This window comes from Carcharhinus amblyrhynchos, chromosome 19, assembly GCF_965287045.1.
Source record: "Carcharhinus amblyrhynchos chromosome 19, sCarAmb.v2.hapA, whole genome shotgun sequence".
Taxonomy (NCBI): Eukaryota; Metazoa; Chordata; class Chondrichthyes; order Carcharhiniformes; family Carcharhinidae; genus Carcharhinus; species Carcharhinus amblyrhynchos.
Genome location: NC_137342.1, coordinates 13,143,161 through 13,163,103, shown reverse-complemented (window position 1 = coordinate 13,163,103; position 19,943 = coordinate 13,143,161). Strand labels below are relative to the sequence as shown.

Genomic DNA, 19,943 nt, shown 5'->3' with positions numbered 1-19,943 from the left:
CCTGAAAATGTGGGGGAAGCAGATTCAACAGTAACTTCCAAAAGAGAAATAGTGCGTGGTGGGGGGGGGGGGGTGGGCAGGGCAAGAGGGGCTATCGATTGGGGGTGTGGGTCCTACTGCCACTCTGCACAGTGATTGGTGGTAGAAAGGAGGATGATGGTGATCAGGGTTAGCCATCTGGGTTCGGGGGGTAGTGGTTGAAGCTGTCGGGGGAGGTTGGAAATCGGGAGAAGAGGGCTGGTCATGGGGTGGCTGCGGGCAAGAGACACATCAGGTTTTGTCCAGGGAGGTCCATGAGGCCTGTGATTGGGGTTGGGGGAGGGGGGGGGGGGGGTGGCAAGTTGGGGGTCTCTGTAAGGCCAGCGATGGAGGTTGCGGGGCTGGCCAGTGATTGGGAGGCTGGCAATGCAGGGCCACTGTGCATGCGCTGATCTCCGCTCTGACAGAGCGATGCATGCACAGCGTTCTACTCAGTGATATGCTGCTGGCCTCCTGGACTGGAATAGGTCCTGTCACTGGTTTTTAGAGGGAATCCCACTAGCGCGCTTTGTGACACACACAGTGTTGGACATTCACTCTGAACACCAGCAGGAATTACTCCCATTTTCCCGCAATTTGGCAACTTAGAATCTTTTGGGAAAATCCCAACCATTTAAAAAGGGAAAATAAAACAATTGCAGGGTGATGTGGAGAAGAACAGATTGGGAGGGACTAATTGATAGCTCTTTTACCAAGCCCATGCAAACATGATTTGTCAAATGGCCTCTTTCTCCATTGCATGATTGTGTGTGTGTGTGTGAGTACACTGCAAAACTGTCAGAAGCTTTCTTTTCACCTGAATAACATAAACGCAGACAAAGTGTTTGGTTCAGCACAACTGATAAAGATTGATTGTCTTCCTTTGAGTAAATTCAAAACCATTGCATCAGAGATTCAGAATTTTTAATACAGCAATAAATTGAGACATTACAATTAATCACATTTACTTGGAGCACTTCCATAGCAAGAAATAACATTGGGTGGAATATTGTTTGTGAAATGATAAAGCGCACTCATTTTAATATTGAATTTGAAATAAAGCCAGTTCTGGATTAAGTAGTCAGCCCAGTTACATGTTTTAACTTCATTCCTTCACACTTACAGCCCAGTCTCTGTCTTTTACATGTTTTACTTCATTCATTCACACTTCTGAGCAACACACGCACACTCCTGCATGTCGATGACTTTGTGTTGTAGCACAGTCCCATTCTGACATCTCAGTGGCACTAGCATGGGTGCTGATGCAGTTGCTGTACAGCAGGTGCATTCGTTCTGCAAGCCATCCTTCTCCATGGAGTAGGCAGTTTTACTTAGACAGTGCCCCTGTAAAAATACAATGAGCCAGCAATTGGATAGTGACACATTGTGAAAACGGCATCCAGTTTCAGAAATAGTACACTTTCACTCCTTCTTGAGACAAAATATTAATTTTGAGTGGTTATTTTATCAGCGGACTTTGGTATACAGGAATGGGCACGATGCCTGAGACATGGATAAATTCTTCAATGTTTGACACCCATACTCAATATGGAACATTAGCAGGTCAGAACCAGATGCAGAATGAATTCTATCAATTCTAACACAGCAACATGCCTTAGCTAGATCTCAACCATGCGCTTAATCTAGATTTTAACAATATGCCCTCATCTGGGTTTCAATAATGTATGTTGATCTTGACTTCAGAAGAGCAGCCATAATGCTAAAGTAATAATAATTCAGGGTGGAAATTCACTGCCTCTTCTGCCAATGGGATTTTATGGTCCCGTCAAGGTCAATGCTCTTTAGAAAGGCTTACTGCATTTTACCACTCCATTGAGATGGGACCATACAATTGGCCCTCAGTTTCCACAAATCAAACAACCTGGTGACCTTGTATCAAGAATTTATAGACAGCTCTGTGTGGCAAATCTGTCTCCTGGGAACGACAACAGTAACAACCCAAAACCAGGGTACTTAGAACCTTCTCAAGCAGCAATCCTCTGAGCTGCAATTGAAGCCAGCTCTCAGAAGTGAAAGGTTGCTTTTTTGCTATCTTAGCTACATTCTAGGCATAAAGCTTCACACAATAGGAGGAACAACATATGTCAATAACATGCCACTCTTCCACATTTCCATCCCTTGACAAATTCCATGCTCTAATTCCCCATATTCACCCTCATCACAGTTCATACTGGCAATGCTAAATTACTGATTCCTTGTTTCAATATATTGTTACAATTATGAGTTTAATCATAGTTTTATATCTGACATAGAAACTAGAAGCAGGTGTAGACCATTCAGCCTTTCAAGCCTGCTCCGCCATTCATTACAATCATGGCTGATCATCAAATTCATTATCCTGATTCCCCCCCACTTTCCCCATATCCCTTGATCACTTTAGCCCCAGTTTGCAACTGTATATTTAAATTTTGGGTAAACTAAAGAAGGCCATGCGATCTGTTCGACAGTCTAAGAGAAAGCTTGGGTGATTTGATAGAGATCAAAGGAAGGCTTAGGATGTTTTACTGAGAGGAAGGTGTAAGATGTTATGCTTGGAGACTATGGTACTAGTATCTAACTTCACAATGAGTAGAATCAAAGATCCTTGATTCTTACACCTGCCTCCCCCAAAATTAAAAGCCTGGTCAGGATACTGCCCACAAAAAAAGTCATTTTACGCTTGGCAAGGCATTTGGCTTAAGGTGCAATTTCCAATTTGATCTGGGAGAAATAGCCCCACCTTAGAGGACTGCCGGCCAATCTGATTGGTCAGCAGCTCTGTAATCCAAGCAGTGCCAGGTTGAAGCAATGGCCACTGTTGGGACTACAGCCAGAATCCGGACGAAGAAGATGAAGCTCTCGACACCAAACTGAAGGTAAGTCTGGGGTATCAGCAGGGCCCAGTGAGGGAGGATGAGGGGAACGTGAGTCCATGTTTGAGAGGCCAGCAGGAAAGGCCTCAAGGGGAAAGGGTGATCTTGGGAAGGGGTGCCTCCGATGGGCCAAGGGGACACCCAAAAGAGGTCCCCCGTTGTATCTGACTCCAGCTCACTCAGTAAAAACTGTTAGGTTACCCATTCAGCATGGGCCTCCTATGTCATGGATAAATGAGCAGCGGGGTAGGATGGGGTGAGGGACTTCAGGGGACTTTCATCTGACACCTCCACAACCTCCCCCACCATCCACCCGCCTTATAACGGAAGACAGGTTGAGAACAGGTGGGAATGCAGCAGGCATTGTATGTTACCAGCAACCTATCTTCAAAATTGCCAATAGGAAGCATAAAATCCAGGCCTAAGTCTCCCAAAGCTCCAGATAGGTGATGTAGGTATTTGATTGTAAACAGTTGTACTGTTAACTACCCACAAGTTGAAAGAAAAGTGGGGTTAAGGATAGATAATTCATATTTCTCCCTAGATCCAAGGCTAATGTTTTTCACATTGCTGTTGGGGAGAGGGTAGAGGACATCATTTTTGACTTCAGGTTATACCCTTCCCTTCAAATCGCGCACAGATAGGAAAGATTCTGTACAGTCAGCAGAGAGACAAGGATGCTCTATCTTGTGAGCTACCGCAGCCAGATGTCTGAGGTAGACAGTCTCTAGTTGAACAGACACATCCTGCAGCTTTCTGATGATTCTGGGAAATGTGTTCTCAACATGGCCAAGAGGAAGAAGATTCGTCAGAAGATGCTTTATTGCCGCCAATGTGTTTACAAAAAATTTCTGAAAACTGAGGAAAGTGCCTCAAGCCTCTCACTAGAAGTTACTACGTGGTAAAAACAAGGATAACAGAACCCACTGGAATCCTATAGCAAAGATGGCTGGTTTGTTTTAAGGACTGTAACTCTGTGGAGAGTGTGATATGTGGAGAGTGTGATATGTGGGGAGTATAAAAGCAGAACATTCCTTTCTGCAGTTTAAGTTATAAGTTGCCTGCAAAAAGAAAATAGTGTTTAGTCAATAGTGGTTTTTAGCCATCTCTTGCAGTAAAAGTTTTAAATAGTAAAATTTTGATGTGTCATTCTTTGGGCTATTAACTGCAAGTTTGTTTTTTTTAAAGCTTTCGCTACAGGCCTCACAATATACATGAGTATCATGTGTCTCCAAAACAGGACAATTCTAAGCAAACCTTTATGCTCCAGGTTGGCCTACCCCTTTATAATTTCACAGACAATTAAATATACACAAAATGTAATCTGTTGTGCTGTAGGGAACACAACAGCCTATTTGCACTCAGCAAGGTTCCATAATAGCTTTGAGGCAGATGACCAGATAATCTCTTTTAGTAAGGTTGGTTGTGGGATAAATATAGATCTGTACACTGGGGAGACAGTTCAGTCATACTGCGGGATCTTTAGTTGAGAGGTAACACTTGGGCTCACATCCCAACCAGCCTCCATCAATGCCAGTAAGGACCACGCCCTCTACTGTGCCGGGTTTGTGGCACGTGTTTATATCTGCAAAAACGAATGCAAACAGAAGATTTTTCGAGTGATTTGATCAGGCACTGAATCGATGCAATTTTCTCATCTCAGCGACCTTGTGCAGCACCCCTCTGTGGCAAGGTCTGGTAATGCTGCATACGCATACAGTCTGTAGGCTGTACCATGTCACCTTTAAGGCCTGAATAATCACCAAGTGAAATATGCCGCGCAGTCACAGTTCTGCTGAGAATAGCACACTTGAGACGTTTCATTAAAGGTAAAGTCACATCACAAGGTTAAGTGGTGCTTACGATGCGAATTTGTGGGACTTTTAAGAATCCAGACTTCGGTGCAATAAGTCTTTCTACTGCGACTTTCAGGTGCACGTGTTCTGAATTCTATTAATGAGGCTTAAATAATGGTAGCATCTTTTCCACCCAAGTTAATTTTTAAAAGTAGGAAGGTTGTTTGCTTGCAAGGTAACAAATACAATACACCCATTAAGTGCAAAGACAGCTATGTATATAAAATTACTGAAAATGTTGATATACAGGTGTAGGTTGATGTACTCAAGCCAAGCTCCCTTTGTAGGGATTTGTTTGAAGGGAGCCCTGGAGTTAAGGTAATCAAAACACTATCCAAGAATTAAAGAATGAATGCAAGAATGATGCTAAGTGCCCAGCCAGCATGAAAATGGGAGCGTTCCTGATCCATTTTTTGGGTGAGTTTTCATGCCCTTACATACTTAGACATTAAAAAAATGGTATAGGCTATTTCTAGTTGTTGCAAACAGTGAGCTGGGCTTAATTCCCCAGCCAGCCTATAGAGGGTGCTACTGCGCATGTGCAGACCTCAGATGCCACACATATGCAATTGTGACAGCAGGGGTCTAACAGACAGACAGAGAATTGTCAGGTAGCCTCGACAAACTCCAACATCACCCCCTCCCCCTGCAATCGCAGGTGGCCTGCAGCCGATTGCAAGCCCCACAATGCATGGACATCTAGCCCCTTCCGCCCCGACCAATAGCAAACACCCCTCCCCCCAAAGCGATCGCCTCTGCAGAGTGCGCAGCGGCTCCCCCTTCCCCCACGATCAGGCCATGACCTTCAGGCCCCGGTGGGCAGTGCGAAGGTGCCTGCTGGGCATTGCCTGGGTACCAAGGTATGAGGGTGGCACTGCCCGAGGGGCAACTCCCACAACCTCCCCAGGGAGACTCGATGGTCTTTGGTTCCACTGGTGAGGCCAACACAACTGTTGCCCGTTCATGGGGAGCAGGAGTTTTCCTCGCCAGAGAGAGCCTTTCCCGCCGAGACTAAACAGGGAAGTGAACCTGGATGATTGAGCGCTGGGCTCACTAAACAGATGCAAATCTTTATTTGAATAAATTTGAATAAATTATTCAGCCTCTCACCGGAAATCTAGCTCTCGTTAGATCGTGAGCACCGAGAAATTGGGCATGATCCTGTTTTCTCGGCTCTCGTGCAATTTTATAGGCAGTGCAAACCAGTACAATCCCAGCCATCATCTTTTCCTCTTCAGTTCCTTTGACTGCTTTTATTTATTTATTCTTAAAGGATTAGGGATAGGGTGGTGGGGGGGTAGAAATGATATTGGACTTGCTGGGGCATTTGGAGGTGAGTGATTGTGTAATGATTGCCTTCAGAGTGGCAAGAGGAAGGAAATGCCTGAGTGGTATTATCACTAGACTATTAATTCAGAAGCTCAGCTAATATTCTGGGGACCATGGGTTCGAATCCCGCCACGGCAGCCGGTGATATTTAAACTCAATAAAAAAAATGTGGAATTAAGAACCTATTGATGACCATGAATCCATTGTCAATTGTCAGAAAAATTCATCTGCTCACTAACATCCACTAAGAAAGGAAATCTGCCCTCTTTATCTGATCTGACCTACATGCGACTCCAGAGTCACAGCAATGTGGTCAACTCTTAACTGCCCTGTTAAATGGCCTAGCAAACCATTCAGTTCAATGGCAACTAGGCATAGGCAATAAATGCTGGCCAGTCAGAATGAATTTACTAATCCTACTTAAAATGGAATTACAATACTGACTGACAATTTTCTGAGATGGACTTCCTTCCAACATGGTCCTGGTTGTCCGGGATGGATAAGTGTGCCCTGTGAAGTTCTAACAAATATATTTCAATGGTATATTTGCTCTGTAAGATCCACTGTAAAGGCACTGACCTGCAGTAGTTAATTCAGTGCTCCACAGGCTGATTTTGCCCAGTCACCTGGATTAATGCTGTAGACAGGTTTTATTGCCTCGCTGACATTATTGATGCTGCAAGGATTCAAAAGATAGCCATAACAACAGATCACAACACCTACTTCTGGAGTGACATCCTGAGAGGCACCTAACATTGATGATGATTATGATGCTATAAATCCATTCCTATTATATAGGTCATCTCCACAGTCAGAACATTCACATTTGATAAATTCATCCTAAGGTGTCACAGCACACTGAAGCAATGCCTTGGTGCAATGGGATGCAGACTGTGACCCTGTCTCTAAGGAACAAATAACCTTAGCCGTGTTACTGTGAGGACAGTCCGAGGTATCCAACTGCAATCTCACAGAGGGTGGTGCAGTGATTAGCACTGCTGCCTCGCAGCACCAAGGACCTGCATTTGATTCCGGCCTTGGGTCACTGTCTGTGTGGAGCTTGCACGTTCTCCCTGTGTTTGCTTTGGTTTCCTCTGGGTGCTCCTGTTTCCCTTCTACACTCCAGAGATTGCTGATTAAATGGATTGGCCATTTTAAATTGCTCCTCAGTGTCCCAAGATATTCAGGTTAGGAGGATTGGCCATGCTATATTGCCCTTTAGAGTCCAAAGATATGCAGGTTAGGTGGATTGGTTATGCTAAATGTGCAGGATCATGGGGATGGGGTGGGCCTGGTAAGATGCTCTTTTCGAGAGTCAGTGAAGACTTGGAGGGCCAAAAGACATTCTATGGTTCTAAAGACAAGAATCAACGGCTGGTTTGTAATGGCATATGCAGGATGAAACAGTTCATCTAATTCTCCTGTTCCAACTGGCATGTGGCAATTAAAAACACAGGATGCTGACTAATAGTTTAGGAATATAGCACTAAAAAGAATGTGTACAAACAAATGGACTTAATAATGTTTCAGTTTCTTTTAATTAAGCCATCACTCGTGGAAAATGAACAGAATATTCTAACATTTGAAGTTAATTACTGAAGGAGGCGCCACCATTCAACTTATGGAAAAAGGAACATGTATTTATAATTAAAATGCTCATTAAAATATAATTAATGCTGAACAAATATCTGTTTTCAATGGTGTAATCTAATCCATGCATGCTAGCAAAACTATTGCAGGGGACAGAACAAAGACAGGGCCTGCAAAACCAAAAGCTATTAACAAGAATATTTAATTAAGCCATTTAACATTTTAAAGGATTTACACCCACACAGGGAATGGGACTTTGGGAGCGCAGCCGGGTCACTGATAATTCCTTCACTGTAATCTCTTAATGCTCAGTAGTCCCAGTGTGTGGGATTTCTACTGATGTCCACTTTGTTACTTGTGTCTGGGCAATTTAGCATGATTCCCTCCACCTTGTACCAGCTCTAACTTTCTGTGCAACATATCACTATTAAGCAGATGCACTTTGCCTTTACAAGCATTGCACTTGCTTTGTGATAGTATCCATTTAATACTGACTGCACAGCAACTATTTTCTCATTATACACATGGCGTACAGTTTACTGTCTCACGTACGCCACTAAACATATTGCATGCACTTTATCATTACAAGCACAATGCCTCATGCATTGTATGCACTTTACTTCCCTATGCACACAGTTTGCTACTATACTATATGCACTTACGCGCATGGCAGATAAAATTCAAAGTGGGAAAGTGTAAAGCAGTGCGCTTGGGGAGGGGTCGTATGGAAGGACATAAATGGCACAATTTTGAAAATTGTTCATGAGCAGGGAGAACATGATGTCCATCAACACAAATTCTTCAGGGTGGCAGCAAAAGTTGGTTTAAAAAGGAGTATATCAACAGAAGAATAGGAACATAAAAACAAAAGAGATCAGGCTAGAAGTTTATCATTCACTGGATGGAGTTTTGTGGGTATTTCTGGGCTTTAGGAATGATGGAAATGCATTGGAATGGGTGTGGAGGATTGCTGGATTGCGACCAGGAATGAGGGACTTCGGTTATCAGAAGTTTGAAAAGCTAGGACTGTTCGCCTTCAGATGTACTTATTAACCGTGAATTGGAATCCAAATATATAAGCTATTGCTTAATTTTGCATTCTGAGCTGAGTAGTAGCACACTTGCCTCTCAGCCAGATTGGCATTTGATTCTCATTACAGGACTTGCACACATGATCTGGGCTGACTTCTTAGTGCAGTAGGAAGAAATGTAGAAAATAGGACGAAGCATAGTCCATTCAGCCCTCAGGTCTGCACACCACTCAGCATGATCGTGACTGATCCACAATGCCATGTACCTGTACTCATTCCATACCCTGTGATGCCTTTCAAATCTAGAAATCTATCCATTTCTTTTTCAAACATATTCATGACTTGATCTCCGCAGCCTCTATGGTAGAGAATTCCACAGGCTCACCACCATCTGAGTGAAGAAATTACGCCTTATCTCGGTCCTAAATGGCTTGTCCGGTATCGTGAAACTGTGATCCCTTGTTCTAGACACCGTTGGTCACCATCCACCACTTTGAAAACGACCCACTTATTCCGACTCTCTGTTTTCTGCCTGTTAACTCTCAATCCATGCCAATATATTACCCCAAATCCCATGTGTTAATTTTGCACACTAACCTCTGATGTGGGACTTTATCACAAGCTTTCTGAAAATCTAAATATACCACATCCACTGATCCTCCTTCATCTGTTCTGCTAGTTACATCCTCAAAAAAACTCCAACAGGTTTGTCAAACATGACTTCCATTTCACAAATCCATGTTGACTTTGCTAATCCTGTTGATATTTTCTGAGTGTTCTGTTATCGTATCCTTTATGGACTCTAGCATTTCTTCTACTGCTGATGTTAGGCTAACGGTCTGTAATTCCCTGTTTTCTCCCTCCTTTGTTATAGATACTGGGGTTACATTTGTCACCCTCCAAACTGCCAGTCAGCCTGAGGTTCTGCACAGTTGAAGGTACCTTTTATCAAGTGATCTGTTAAACAAATGGCACAATGGTTAGCACTGCTGCCTCACAGTGCCAGGGACCCAGGTTCGATTCCCGGCTTGTGTTGCTGCCTGTGTGGAGTTTGCATGTTCTCCTCGTGTCTGTGTGGGTTTCCTCTGGGTGCTCCAGTTTCCTCCCACAGTCCAAAGATGTGTAATTAGATGGATTGGTCATGCTAAATTGTCTCTTAGTGTTAGAAGGGCTAGCTAGGGTAAATGCATGGGGTTATGGGGATAGGGTCTGTGTGGGATTGTGGTCACTGCAGACTCCATGGATCAAATGGTCTCCCTCTGCACTGTCGGATTCTATGAAATAAAATACCCACAACTCTTCTTCCATGAAGAGCACAGAATTCTCCTTGAATCTTGGCCAACATTCACCCTTCAGCTACCACAATGAAAAACGTATTAACTGACTGTTTATCTTATTGCTGCTTATGGGGTCTTGTGTTGCTGGGCTGTTTCATTTGTTTACAGAAATAGTGACTGATTGGCGATGAAATCCCTCATTCACCAAACAATTATTCACTTCATTTACAATTTGATATCATTGACCCTGGCTTTATCTCACTTGTCACCTTGGAAGCTGGCTTCATCTGAATATTTATCAAGAGAGGAAATTCAAAGAGAAATCACTTCCAATCTGCACATCGCATCGCATTCATCACATTACTCTTTCGCATGAAGGTCACATCACCATAATGGGAATAATATAACGTCTGTGCCCAAACTCCTCCACAGAACAGTATGACAAAGATATAGAAACTAGAAGCAGGAGTAGGCCATTTGGCCCTTTGTGCCTGCTCCACCATTCAATATGATCATTATTTATTTCAGTGCCATATTCGCACTTTATCCCCAAAACCCCTTGTGGGATCCTCTGTCTGGTCTGACCAGTTTAAAGACCTTCATTTTACTGTATTTCTCTCTAATGTAACTAATTGTGCTGTGCTTTAAGCTAATTTAAATTAATTTGACCACATTTTAAAACTCAGCTTGGAATTCTGGGTTCAGTTTAGGAAATTGGTTATATTTGAAGGTGGGATGTTAGGCAGAAATGACCCTTCGCATAAACAGGCTTTCTCACAAGGTTTCTTGGTCATGGATGCCAATTGTTTATGTAGCCACAGACTGCTTGTGCCCAGCTCTTTAAAAACACAAGATAACTGAAAAGCTATATTGTTAATAACAGCTATATATTCAGTTCAGTTGGTGTTTAAATGCTGTGCATCCTGTTGCTTCTCTCTCTCTCACCAGTAAAATTAATCTCTTTCGCTTTCTTTAAAATATTAATTCTAAAGAACACTTATTAAAGGACTTCCCGCTTTGAACCAGTCATGCTCAAGTTTATTCTGAAGGAGAAAATAGACTCTACATTTCTGATGCCATTAAAATAAAAATCCGTCTCTTTCTTGTATATATTCAATGCTTTTAGTGAAGATTGTGCTTTTAGAAGGGGAATTTTGTAAATTGTAAGATTCAATTCCATTGCACAGTGTTGGAACATCAAAGTGTTTTGTAACATTTTAACCTAAAGAATATTTTTTAAGATGATCAGTTGATAGCGCTACAGTTCCTACAATCAAACCACAGCCCCCATTTTCATTCATATCTCTCCCAGCCCCATTCTTTGTTTCTTTATTTGTCCCACTCTCTTCCATTTTTATCTTCTACCATCATTCCCTTTGTCATTCAATCTCTCTTGCTTTTCCCACCCAATCACCAAGATTCCCTTTCGTTCTTTCGTCTCCCCACCATCCTTTCTCCACCTCCGTACTGCTTAAAACCTATTACACCTCTAACTTTTCCGGTTATGATTAATAGCCATCTCTCTGAAACATTACTCAGTTTCTCTTTCCGTAGGTGCAGTCCAATCTGCTAAGTATTTCCAACATTTCCTCTTTTTAGTCTCTCCATGGTGTTGTGTTCTTATTTCCTTTCACTGTTGCAGGGTGCAGGGTTTTTTTATATCTCTTTCTCTTCTATTCTCTCCTTTTCAAAAACCTTCGTCCTCCTCATGAGGTCACTCCCTGAGTTAGAAACTGAGGGGTGGGGTAGAGGCAGGGAGTGAGATCATGAGGTGGACCTGCCATGGCAGAGAGAGCAGGAGGGGGGACCCTGGGTGGGACACTCTTTCGGACAGTCTGGGCAGACTTGATGGGCTGAATGGCCTCCTTCTACACTGTAGGAACTCTATAAATTCTATGAAACACAGTTAACTCGGACCAGCGCTCTGATTTCTCACCCAGATGATGTTCTGTTTTAAGTATACAAAACCAGTTTGATCTAATACTCTAACTTCCCCGATTTCACTGATTTTTCCTTCTCCTGAAACTATGACCTCTAAATCTGGACACCCCCACCATCAGGAACATTCTTTCTGAATCTACCCTGTCTACGTAGAATTTTTAAGTTTCGACGAGATTCTGTCTCACCCTTCTAAACTTCAGTGAATATAATTCTAACCAACTTAGTCTGTCCTCATATGGCAGACCTGCTATCCCAGAAATCAGCCTGGTAAACCTTCACTGCTCCCTCAAAAGCAAGGATATCCTTTCTCAGATAAGGACACCAAAACTGTGCACAATGCTCCAGGTGAGGCCTCACCAATGCCCGATACAGCTGCAGCAAAATATTCCTATCTCTGTACCCAAATCCTCTCACTTGTCTGATATTCCATTGGGAAGTGAAAAGATGGAGGATAACGATTAAGAAAGATACAAGTAAATAATTTTGAATCGTAAGTAGTACCTCGCAATAGTGCATGTTAACTTCTCTTTCAATCACACAGTCATCAATCCTCATGTGTTTGATCACTCCGGTTATCTTTTTGCACTGCTGTACGTTGTACTTGCCTGAAAGTAAAAACATCAAACGTTTTCGAAATGTTCATGTCAGTGTTGATGAGGTAAATAAAGTTATTTGTCAAGTCATGGGGTGAACATTTGAGGAATCCCACTGTGTCAGTAGAATCATGGCTTAATTTCAATCTGCCCCACTGAAAGTGAATGACTTTGACCCAAATATTTGGGGAAAGGTTATTATTCTGTCTGAGGTGGGCAAACCATGCCCATAAGAGCACATCATAAGTGTCTGTTGCACCCATGATCAGGCAGACTGGAATATTGTCATAATATGGTGAGCCACAGACCCAGGGAGAGTGAAAAAGAAAATATCTGCCAATTTTTTTTTAAAATGTGCCTAAGGGAGTATGTGGCCATCATGGAACGGTGAGCAGTTCCACCTGGGCTGGAGTCACCTTTCTGCAGTAGCAGCAAGACGCTTCAAGGCACTGAAATCAGCTCTGAGTTGACAAGACTTCGGAAACGACCTTATCAGAATTTTTTGTATGGAAAACATAAGATGACCCCAGAACTCCCTCCGATACTTCCACTTAATGTTGGAGTGGTGGATGACTTGCCAACTCCCCATGACTGGCTGTTGTGTGCCCCGGGCAATATCCCAGCAGAATCTATCAGCCCGTGACATTGACTTTCCCCACATGCACATCATGGTCATACCCGCTCTCTCATTTGTTGTTGCATTCCTTTTAATAATCCTCTTTTACAATTAAGTTCATGTTCAAACCATTCATTGATCCTGCATAAACAATTCTGAGGAAAAGAATGTTACACCTGCTACATAAATGAGAATCTTTCTAATTTTCTCTTTAACTCTTTTTTGACTTTGTGCCCGTTTGTTACTATCTTGCGTTGTAGCAAAAACAATCCAGCAACATTTTCCTTCATAAAACTTTTCATAATGCTGCCTCACAGTGCCAAGGTCCTGGGTTCAATTCCAGCCTTGGGTCACTGACCGTGTGGCGTTTGCACATTCTCTGCATGGGTATCCTCCAGGCACTCTGCTTTCCTCCCACAGTCCAAAGATATGCAGGTTAGGTGGATTGGCCATGCTAAATTGTCACTTAATGTCCCAAAACGTGCAGATTCAGGGATTTAGTGGGGTAGATATATGGGGTTATGTGGATAAGGATAAGGCCTGGGTAAGATGCTCTACCAGAGAGTCGATGCAGACTCGATGGGCCAAATGGCCTCCTTCTGCACTGTAGGGATTCTATGATTCTCTGAGTATTGAAGGCTACTTCTTTAACTATCTCCATTCCAGTATGTGAAGCTATAACATTTCATTTCTCTTTGTGGGAACAGTGACTATTCATTTATTAATCCACCCACAAATTGGATTGGATTTTTATTCCTGAATAGCACTGACTGCTCGATATCTTTCAATGTGCAGGTTAAATTAACATGGCATCATTCATTCAGATACAGTGCACGGTTACTCACAGGTGAAGCAGCAGGAATTATCCACACGTACAATCTCACCCTGCAGCACAAGAAAGGAAAAATGTGTGAGTTAATGTTCATTTTAATATTGTGAATAAGTTTTGCTCACTTACAAGTTGCAAAATAGAATCAATTAACTGTACTTGGAGGATATTCCCTCTGCTCTTTTAACAAGCATCTCTGCACACACTGGGATCATATCCTAGTGCAATCGCTTGATGTCTTTGTGCACAGTGTACAGCTTATGTTGGAAATCAGTGATGGCTAACCAACGAGATTAGATACAAAGAATCTAGCGTTAGATGCTTTCACTGCTGAAAGATAAAGAGTGAGCTAGGCCAGCCTTTATTGCCAAACACTAATTGCCCTTGAGAAGGTGGTACTGTGCTGCCTTCTTGAGCCGCTAAGTCTATGGGCCCTATTTTGCCATTTTGATTCTAAGTACTGGGTGGACTTGAAACTGGGAATAATTCAGATCCGACTTTTAGACCTGTTCTCAGGCGCCCCCATACGCACTCTGCCTACAAAAAATATCAGCGAGTCCAAATCTCACTGCAGAAAACTGTGGGTGGGGTTTAACGTGCCGATATCCTGCAGTTCCGACCGGCGCCTCCAACTGAAGGCAGACACTACAGAGCAGAGGCTACATTCAGATCGGCAAATAGCAGTTAAAACCCTTTTTAGGGTTTTATTACTTCCCCACTGTGCGTGGAGCCTTTTTTGATGCAACAATAACAACACAGCAACAAAGCAAAAATAATCTGAGCTAAGTCAAAAGGAAGAAAGGAAATAGAATGTTTTGCCAGAAAGGCAAATTAGTAAATGTTGAAGGATTAAAGCTGATGGCAGGAAGCTTTTATTCACTGTAAATGTTGACAACAGTAGAATCAACAGGATACTGGAGATTAAACCCTTAGAACTATGTAATAAACCACTGGAAGAGGCTGTGGCTTTGCTAAATGGTCAAAGTGACCTCCTTCAATTGTGCTTATTTAGTGATCCTGTGAGCTAGCAACAACATTACCATTAAAGACTGTTGCCTCACAGCGCCAGGAACCTGGGTTCAATTCTGACTTTGGGTGACTGTCTGTGTGGAGTTTGCACGTTCTCCCTGCATCTGCGTGGGTTTCCTCCGGATGCTTCAGCTTCCTCTCACAATCCAAAGATATGCAGGTTAGTTGGATTGGCCATGCTAAATTCCCCTCTAGTGTAAGGGGATTAGCAGGGCAGATGTGTGAGGTTATGGTGATAGTGACTGGATGGGATTATTGTCAGTCTCAATGGGCTGAATGGCCTCATTCTGCACTGTAGGGATTCTACGATTAAAGAATGCACAGCCTGAAAGATTCCATTTTAATTTAACAGAAGTCTATCATTAGAAAAAAGTCGAACACAGTGAGCTCTCACCCCTCCAGTTTTACATTCGTCCTTGTCAAACGGAGTGCAAAGCGTTGTCCGCTTTTCAGATGAAAACTCCCCTCTCTCATTCACTTTGCATCTGTAGGAGTCACAGTTATCGTGCAAAGTTTCATCTGCCTGTTAAAACAAAATGTTCCTTTTATATACATAATTATCCAAAACCTGCTAGCAAAGCTGCTCAGGCTTACTAATTATACAATGCAAGGAAGTATTTCTGAAACGAGGAATTTGTTTTTGAAGTAATTTTATTTAAACAGCAAACGTTAATAATATTTAAGGTACAGGAAACAATTAGGAAGGCAAATGGAATGTTGTTTCGTAAGAGGAAATGGAATATAAAAGAATTATAAGTGTTTTGCTACAATTGTACAGGACATTGGTGCATGTTCATAGGTTCATAAGATATAGGAGTAGGATCAGGCCATTCAGCCCATCGAGTCTGCTCTGCCTTTCAATCGTGGCTGACTACATCTAGACCATTGTGTGCAGTTTTGGTCTCCTTATTGAAGAAAAGATATAAATGCATTAGAAGTAGTTCAGAGAAGGGTCACTTCAGTAATACCTAGGAAGAGGGGGCCCTTATCTCATGAAGAAAAGATTGGACAGGTTGGTCCTGTGTCCATTGGGGTTTAGAAGAACGAGAAGTGATTTTACTGAGTCACCTAAGATCCTGGGAGGACTTGACAGGGTGGATGATGAAAGGATGTTTCCCTTTGTGGGAGAGACTAAAACTAGGGGATACAGTTTAAAAAAAAGGGTCCCCAAATGTCCTAATCCGTATGTTTGTGTGTTTGTAATCCTATCTTAGATGACTTACTACGGCATAAAGAAAGGAGAAGAAAGGGAAAGAAAGATCTTAGAATTTGATAGGGCCTTTCAAGATGTGTCAAAGAGTTATCATCCTTTACAAAATACATTTACAAAACTAATGATACGGGCACAGTGGTTATGCAGTTGCCTCACAGCGCCTGGGGCCCGGATTCAATTCCAGCTTCGGCCACTGTCTGTGTGGAGTTTGCACATTCTTTCCGTGTCTGCGTGAGTTTCTCCCACAGTCCAAAAGATGTGCTGGTTAAATGCACTGGCCACGCTAAATTCTCCCTCAGTGTATCCGAATGTGCGCCAGAGTGTGGCGATTCGGGGATTTTCACAGTGACTTCATTGCATTGTTAATGTGAGCCTACTTGTGACACCAATAAATAAACATAAACTCAACATTAAAATGTTTGTTTCTGATACTGTATGTTTAATTAAACATTAAATGTTGAAGCAATAAAAATGAAAGGTATATTAATTCCATCATTACATCACAACTCATAAGAAAGGTAGGAGGCAATTAATGCTCAACAGGTGGGCAGTGAGGTAAATAGCGAGCAAGTTTGTTTTTAGCGAAGTTGGTTGAGAAGTCAATATTGACTAGGATAACAAGAGCATTCCAGTCTTCTTCAAATTGTGTCATGGGATTATATTTTACAGCCTCAGGAAAGACTAGGCTGAGTTAACTCTTGGCCAAACACCTAATTTGAGAGACCAACATTGTCCAAGTTCTTAACTGAAGTACAGAAGCTCAGAGTGGGGCTTGAACACACAACCTTCCGGACTCACTGCTAGAGGTGTTAGCACTGAGCCAGAGAAGGTACCTTAGACTGACAGTGAGGAGCTTGCTGCACCGAGCATCTAAATCATATTTACCGATACTAACCTTCAACTTAATCACTGTCCCATTCGCCAGGCTGATGATGCACCTTGTGGCCAGGCACAACCCACAGCAAGAACCTTTCTCTTTCTTGGCCATATATCCCTGCAACAAAGAGCAAAATGCAGGATCTGAACACGGCAGAGAAATGTTGTTTCAAGCATCACTGCTGAAGCCCAAACCTATTCTGCTTTCCGTTAGTGATACTGGTAAACATTGTAAGCAGTGACCATTGCTCTCATTAATCACCACATATCATCGTATACCTTATATTTAATTGGAACGCCAGTAAGGGTAAAAGGAAAGAACAAGTCTTTGTGAATAATGTGTTGTTGTCGTAGAATTAAAAGAGCCCATTAGCCATTTTAATCTCTATATTCAATTCAAAATAACAGGTAAAAGGCTTGATTCACAGTACTCATTAGGACATCAAAAGGGAAAATGCTGGAAAATCTCAGCAGGTCTGGCAGCATCTGTAAGGAGAGAAAAGAGCTGAGGTTGAGTCCAGATGACCTTTGTCAAAGCTAAAAGGCATTGAGAGTGGGAGATATTTATATTGCATGGGGAGGGAATAAAAAATGAGTCATAGCTGCAAAAACCAGGGGAAAGGCTGCTAATTGCAGTCCAGAGGCTGAATAAACTAGGCTTGTACTCGTTAGAGTTTAGAAGAATGAGGGGAGATCTCATTGAGACGTATAAGATGATGAATGGGATGGATAGGATAGAGGTGGAAAGACTCTTCCCGCTCAAAAAAGACAGTAGGACTAGGGGGCACAGCCTCAAGATAAAGGGGGGGCGGTTCAGAACGGAGTTGAGGAGGAACTTCTTCACTCAAAGGGTGGTGAATCTCTGGAATTCTCTGCCCGTTGAAGTGGTGGAGGCTGCCTCGCTAAATATTTTTAAGAAGCGGGTTGATGGGTTTTTGATAAGAGAGGGGATTAAGGGTTATGGGGAGAGGGCGGGAAAGTGGAACTGAGCCACGACAGATCAGCCATGATCTTATTGAATGGCGGGGCAGGCTCGAAGGGCCAGATGGCCTACTCCTGCTCCTATTTCTTATGTTCTTATGTTCTTATGTTCATAGGGAGAATCCAAGGTGTGAATGGCCAAAGTGTCTGAAACGCCTGAGATGGGCCAGGTGAAGGCGATGGAGGGGTGGAAACTGGAAGTAAAGTTGATGAATGTTTCCAGGTCTGGATGAGAGAATGAAACAGCACCAAAATAGTCATCGATATATCGGTAAAGGAGTTGTGGAAGGGGACCTGTTAGGCCTGGAATAAGCCCATAAAAAGACAAGTGTAGCTAGTACCCACGCAGGTACCCATTGCTACACCTTGGATTTGGAGAAAGTGGAATGAGTTAAAGGAGAAGTGGTCGAGAGATGGAATGAGTTCAGCCAGCCGGAGGAGAGTGGTGGTGGATGGGAATTGTTTAGGCTTCTTTTCAAGAAAGAAGTGAAGAGTTCTCAAGCCGTTCTGGCATGGTATGGAGCTGTAAAGAGATTGCACATCCATGGTTATAGGAGGCAGTTAGGGCCTGTGAACTGGAAGCTGGAGGAATCCCGGATGTAGGTGGGGAGGGAATGGACCAGGGGAGTGAGGATGGAGTCAAGGTAAGAGGTAATAAGTTCGGTGGGCAAGAGCATGCTGACACCTACCAGACAGTCCTTTTTGTGGATTTTGGGAAGTTGGTAGAAGCAGGCTGTCCGGGGTTGGGAGACTATGAGATTTGAAGCTGTGGGCAGAAGGCATTGGAGGAAATGAGTTGGGTGACGGTGTTAGAGATAATGGCTTGATGTTCAAAGGTGTGGCCAAGGTCCAGGGAGAAGTAGGAGGAAGTATCTGAGAGTTGGCCCTCAGCCTCTGCGAGGTAGCGGTCAGTATGCCAGATGACAACAGCGCCCCCCTTTGTCGGCAGGTTTGATGACAATGTCAGGGTTGGACCTGAGGGAGCAAAGAGCAGAAAGTTCAGAGGGAGAGAGGTTGGAATGGCTGAGGGTGGAGAAAAATTAAGAAGGCCAATGTCTCGTCAACAGCTCCCAATGAAAAGATCGAGGTCAGGTAATTGTCCCGGCGGGGGTGTCCAGTTGGAGGCAGAATGTTGGAGGCACATGAATGGATCTGTGGAATGGGGGGGAAGACTTTTGCCCAAAGAAGTGGGCACGGAGATGAAAGAAGAGTTCAACATCATGTCAAGCCCAGAATTCACTGAGGTAGAACTCACGAAGACATGTTCCATCCTTTTCAGATCTATGCTAATTGTATTTGAGATTTTGTTGGTATGAATCAAACCAAAGCAGCTAATTATAAAACATCTGTAATGATAATCCTTTAACATTCCACTCTGTAAAGGGGGAAAAGCAATTATTTAGGTTCTGAATAGAGCACAATGGCCTGAGTTGGCAATTTGTACCCTTATTGCACTAAACACTGTGTACAGGGTATTAATTTCTCTTTATTCTTTCATGGGATATGGATGTCATTGGCAAGGCCAGCATCTGTCGTCCATCCCTGATTATTATCCTTTAAGCAAGCGCTGTTGAGACTCAGTCACATTGCCATGGGTCTGGAGTTACATGTAGGCCAGACCAGGTAAGGATGCCCTTCCCCTAAAGGACATCAGTGAACCAGACTGGCTTTGACAACAATTGATCATAGCTATTATGAATACCATTACTGAGACTAGCTTAATATTCAAGATTTATGAACTGAATTTAAATTCCACTCGCTGCCGTGGTTAGATTTGAACCCCAGTCCCTGGAGCATTAGGCCAGCCCTCTGGATTGTTAGTGGAGTGACATTAACACTGTACCGCCATCTCCTCCACAAAATCTACCCCTAAAATCCTTTAACTGTATCA

The 19,943-nt window shown here is 43.0% G+C and overlaps 1 protein-coding gene across 1 annotated transcript in view; it reads right to left on the bottom strand.

The window, feature by feature from the left end:
- Positions 1-925: 925 nt before the first annotated feature.
- Positions 926-19,943, bottom strand: part of vwf (von Willebrand factor) — a 136,497-nt gene continuing 117,479 nt past the window's right edge. Inside the window, exons 48-52 of the mRNA XM_080207269.1 lie at positions 17,091-17,189; positions 15,377-15,505; positions 13,970-14,009; positions 12,417-12,520; positions 926-1,362 (exon numbers count right to left, since the gene is read on the bottom strand). Of these exons, the coding sequence (XP_080063395.1) occupies positions 1,177-1,362; positions 12,417-12,520; positions 13,970-14,009; positions 15,377-15,505; positions 17,091-17,189 (558 nt within the window). The 3' untranslated portion in view covers positions 926-1,176. The remainder of the gene's footprint in view (positions 1,363-12,416; positions 12,521-13,969; positions 14,010-15,376; positions 15,506-17,090; positions 17,190-19,943) is intronic.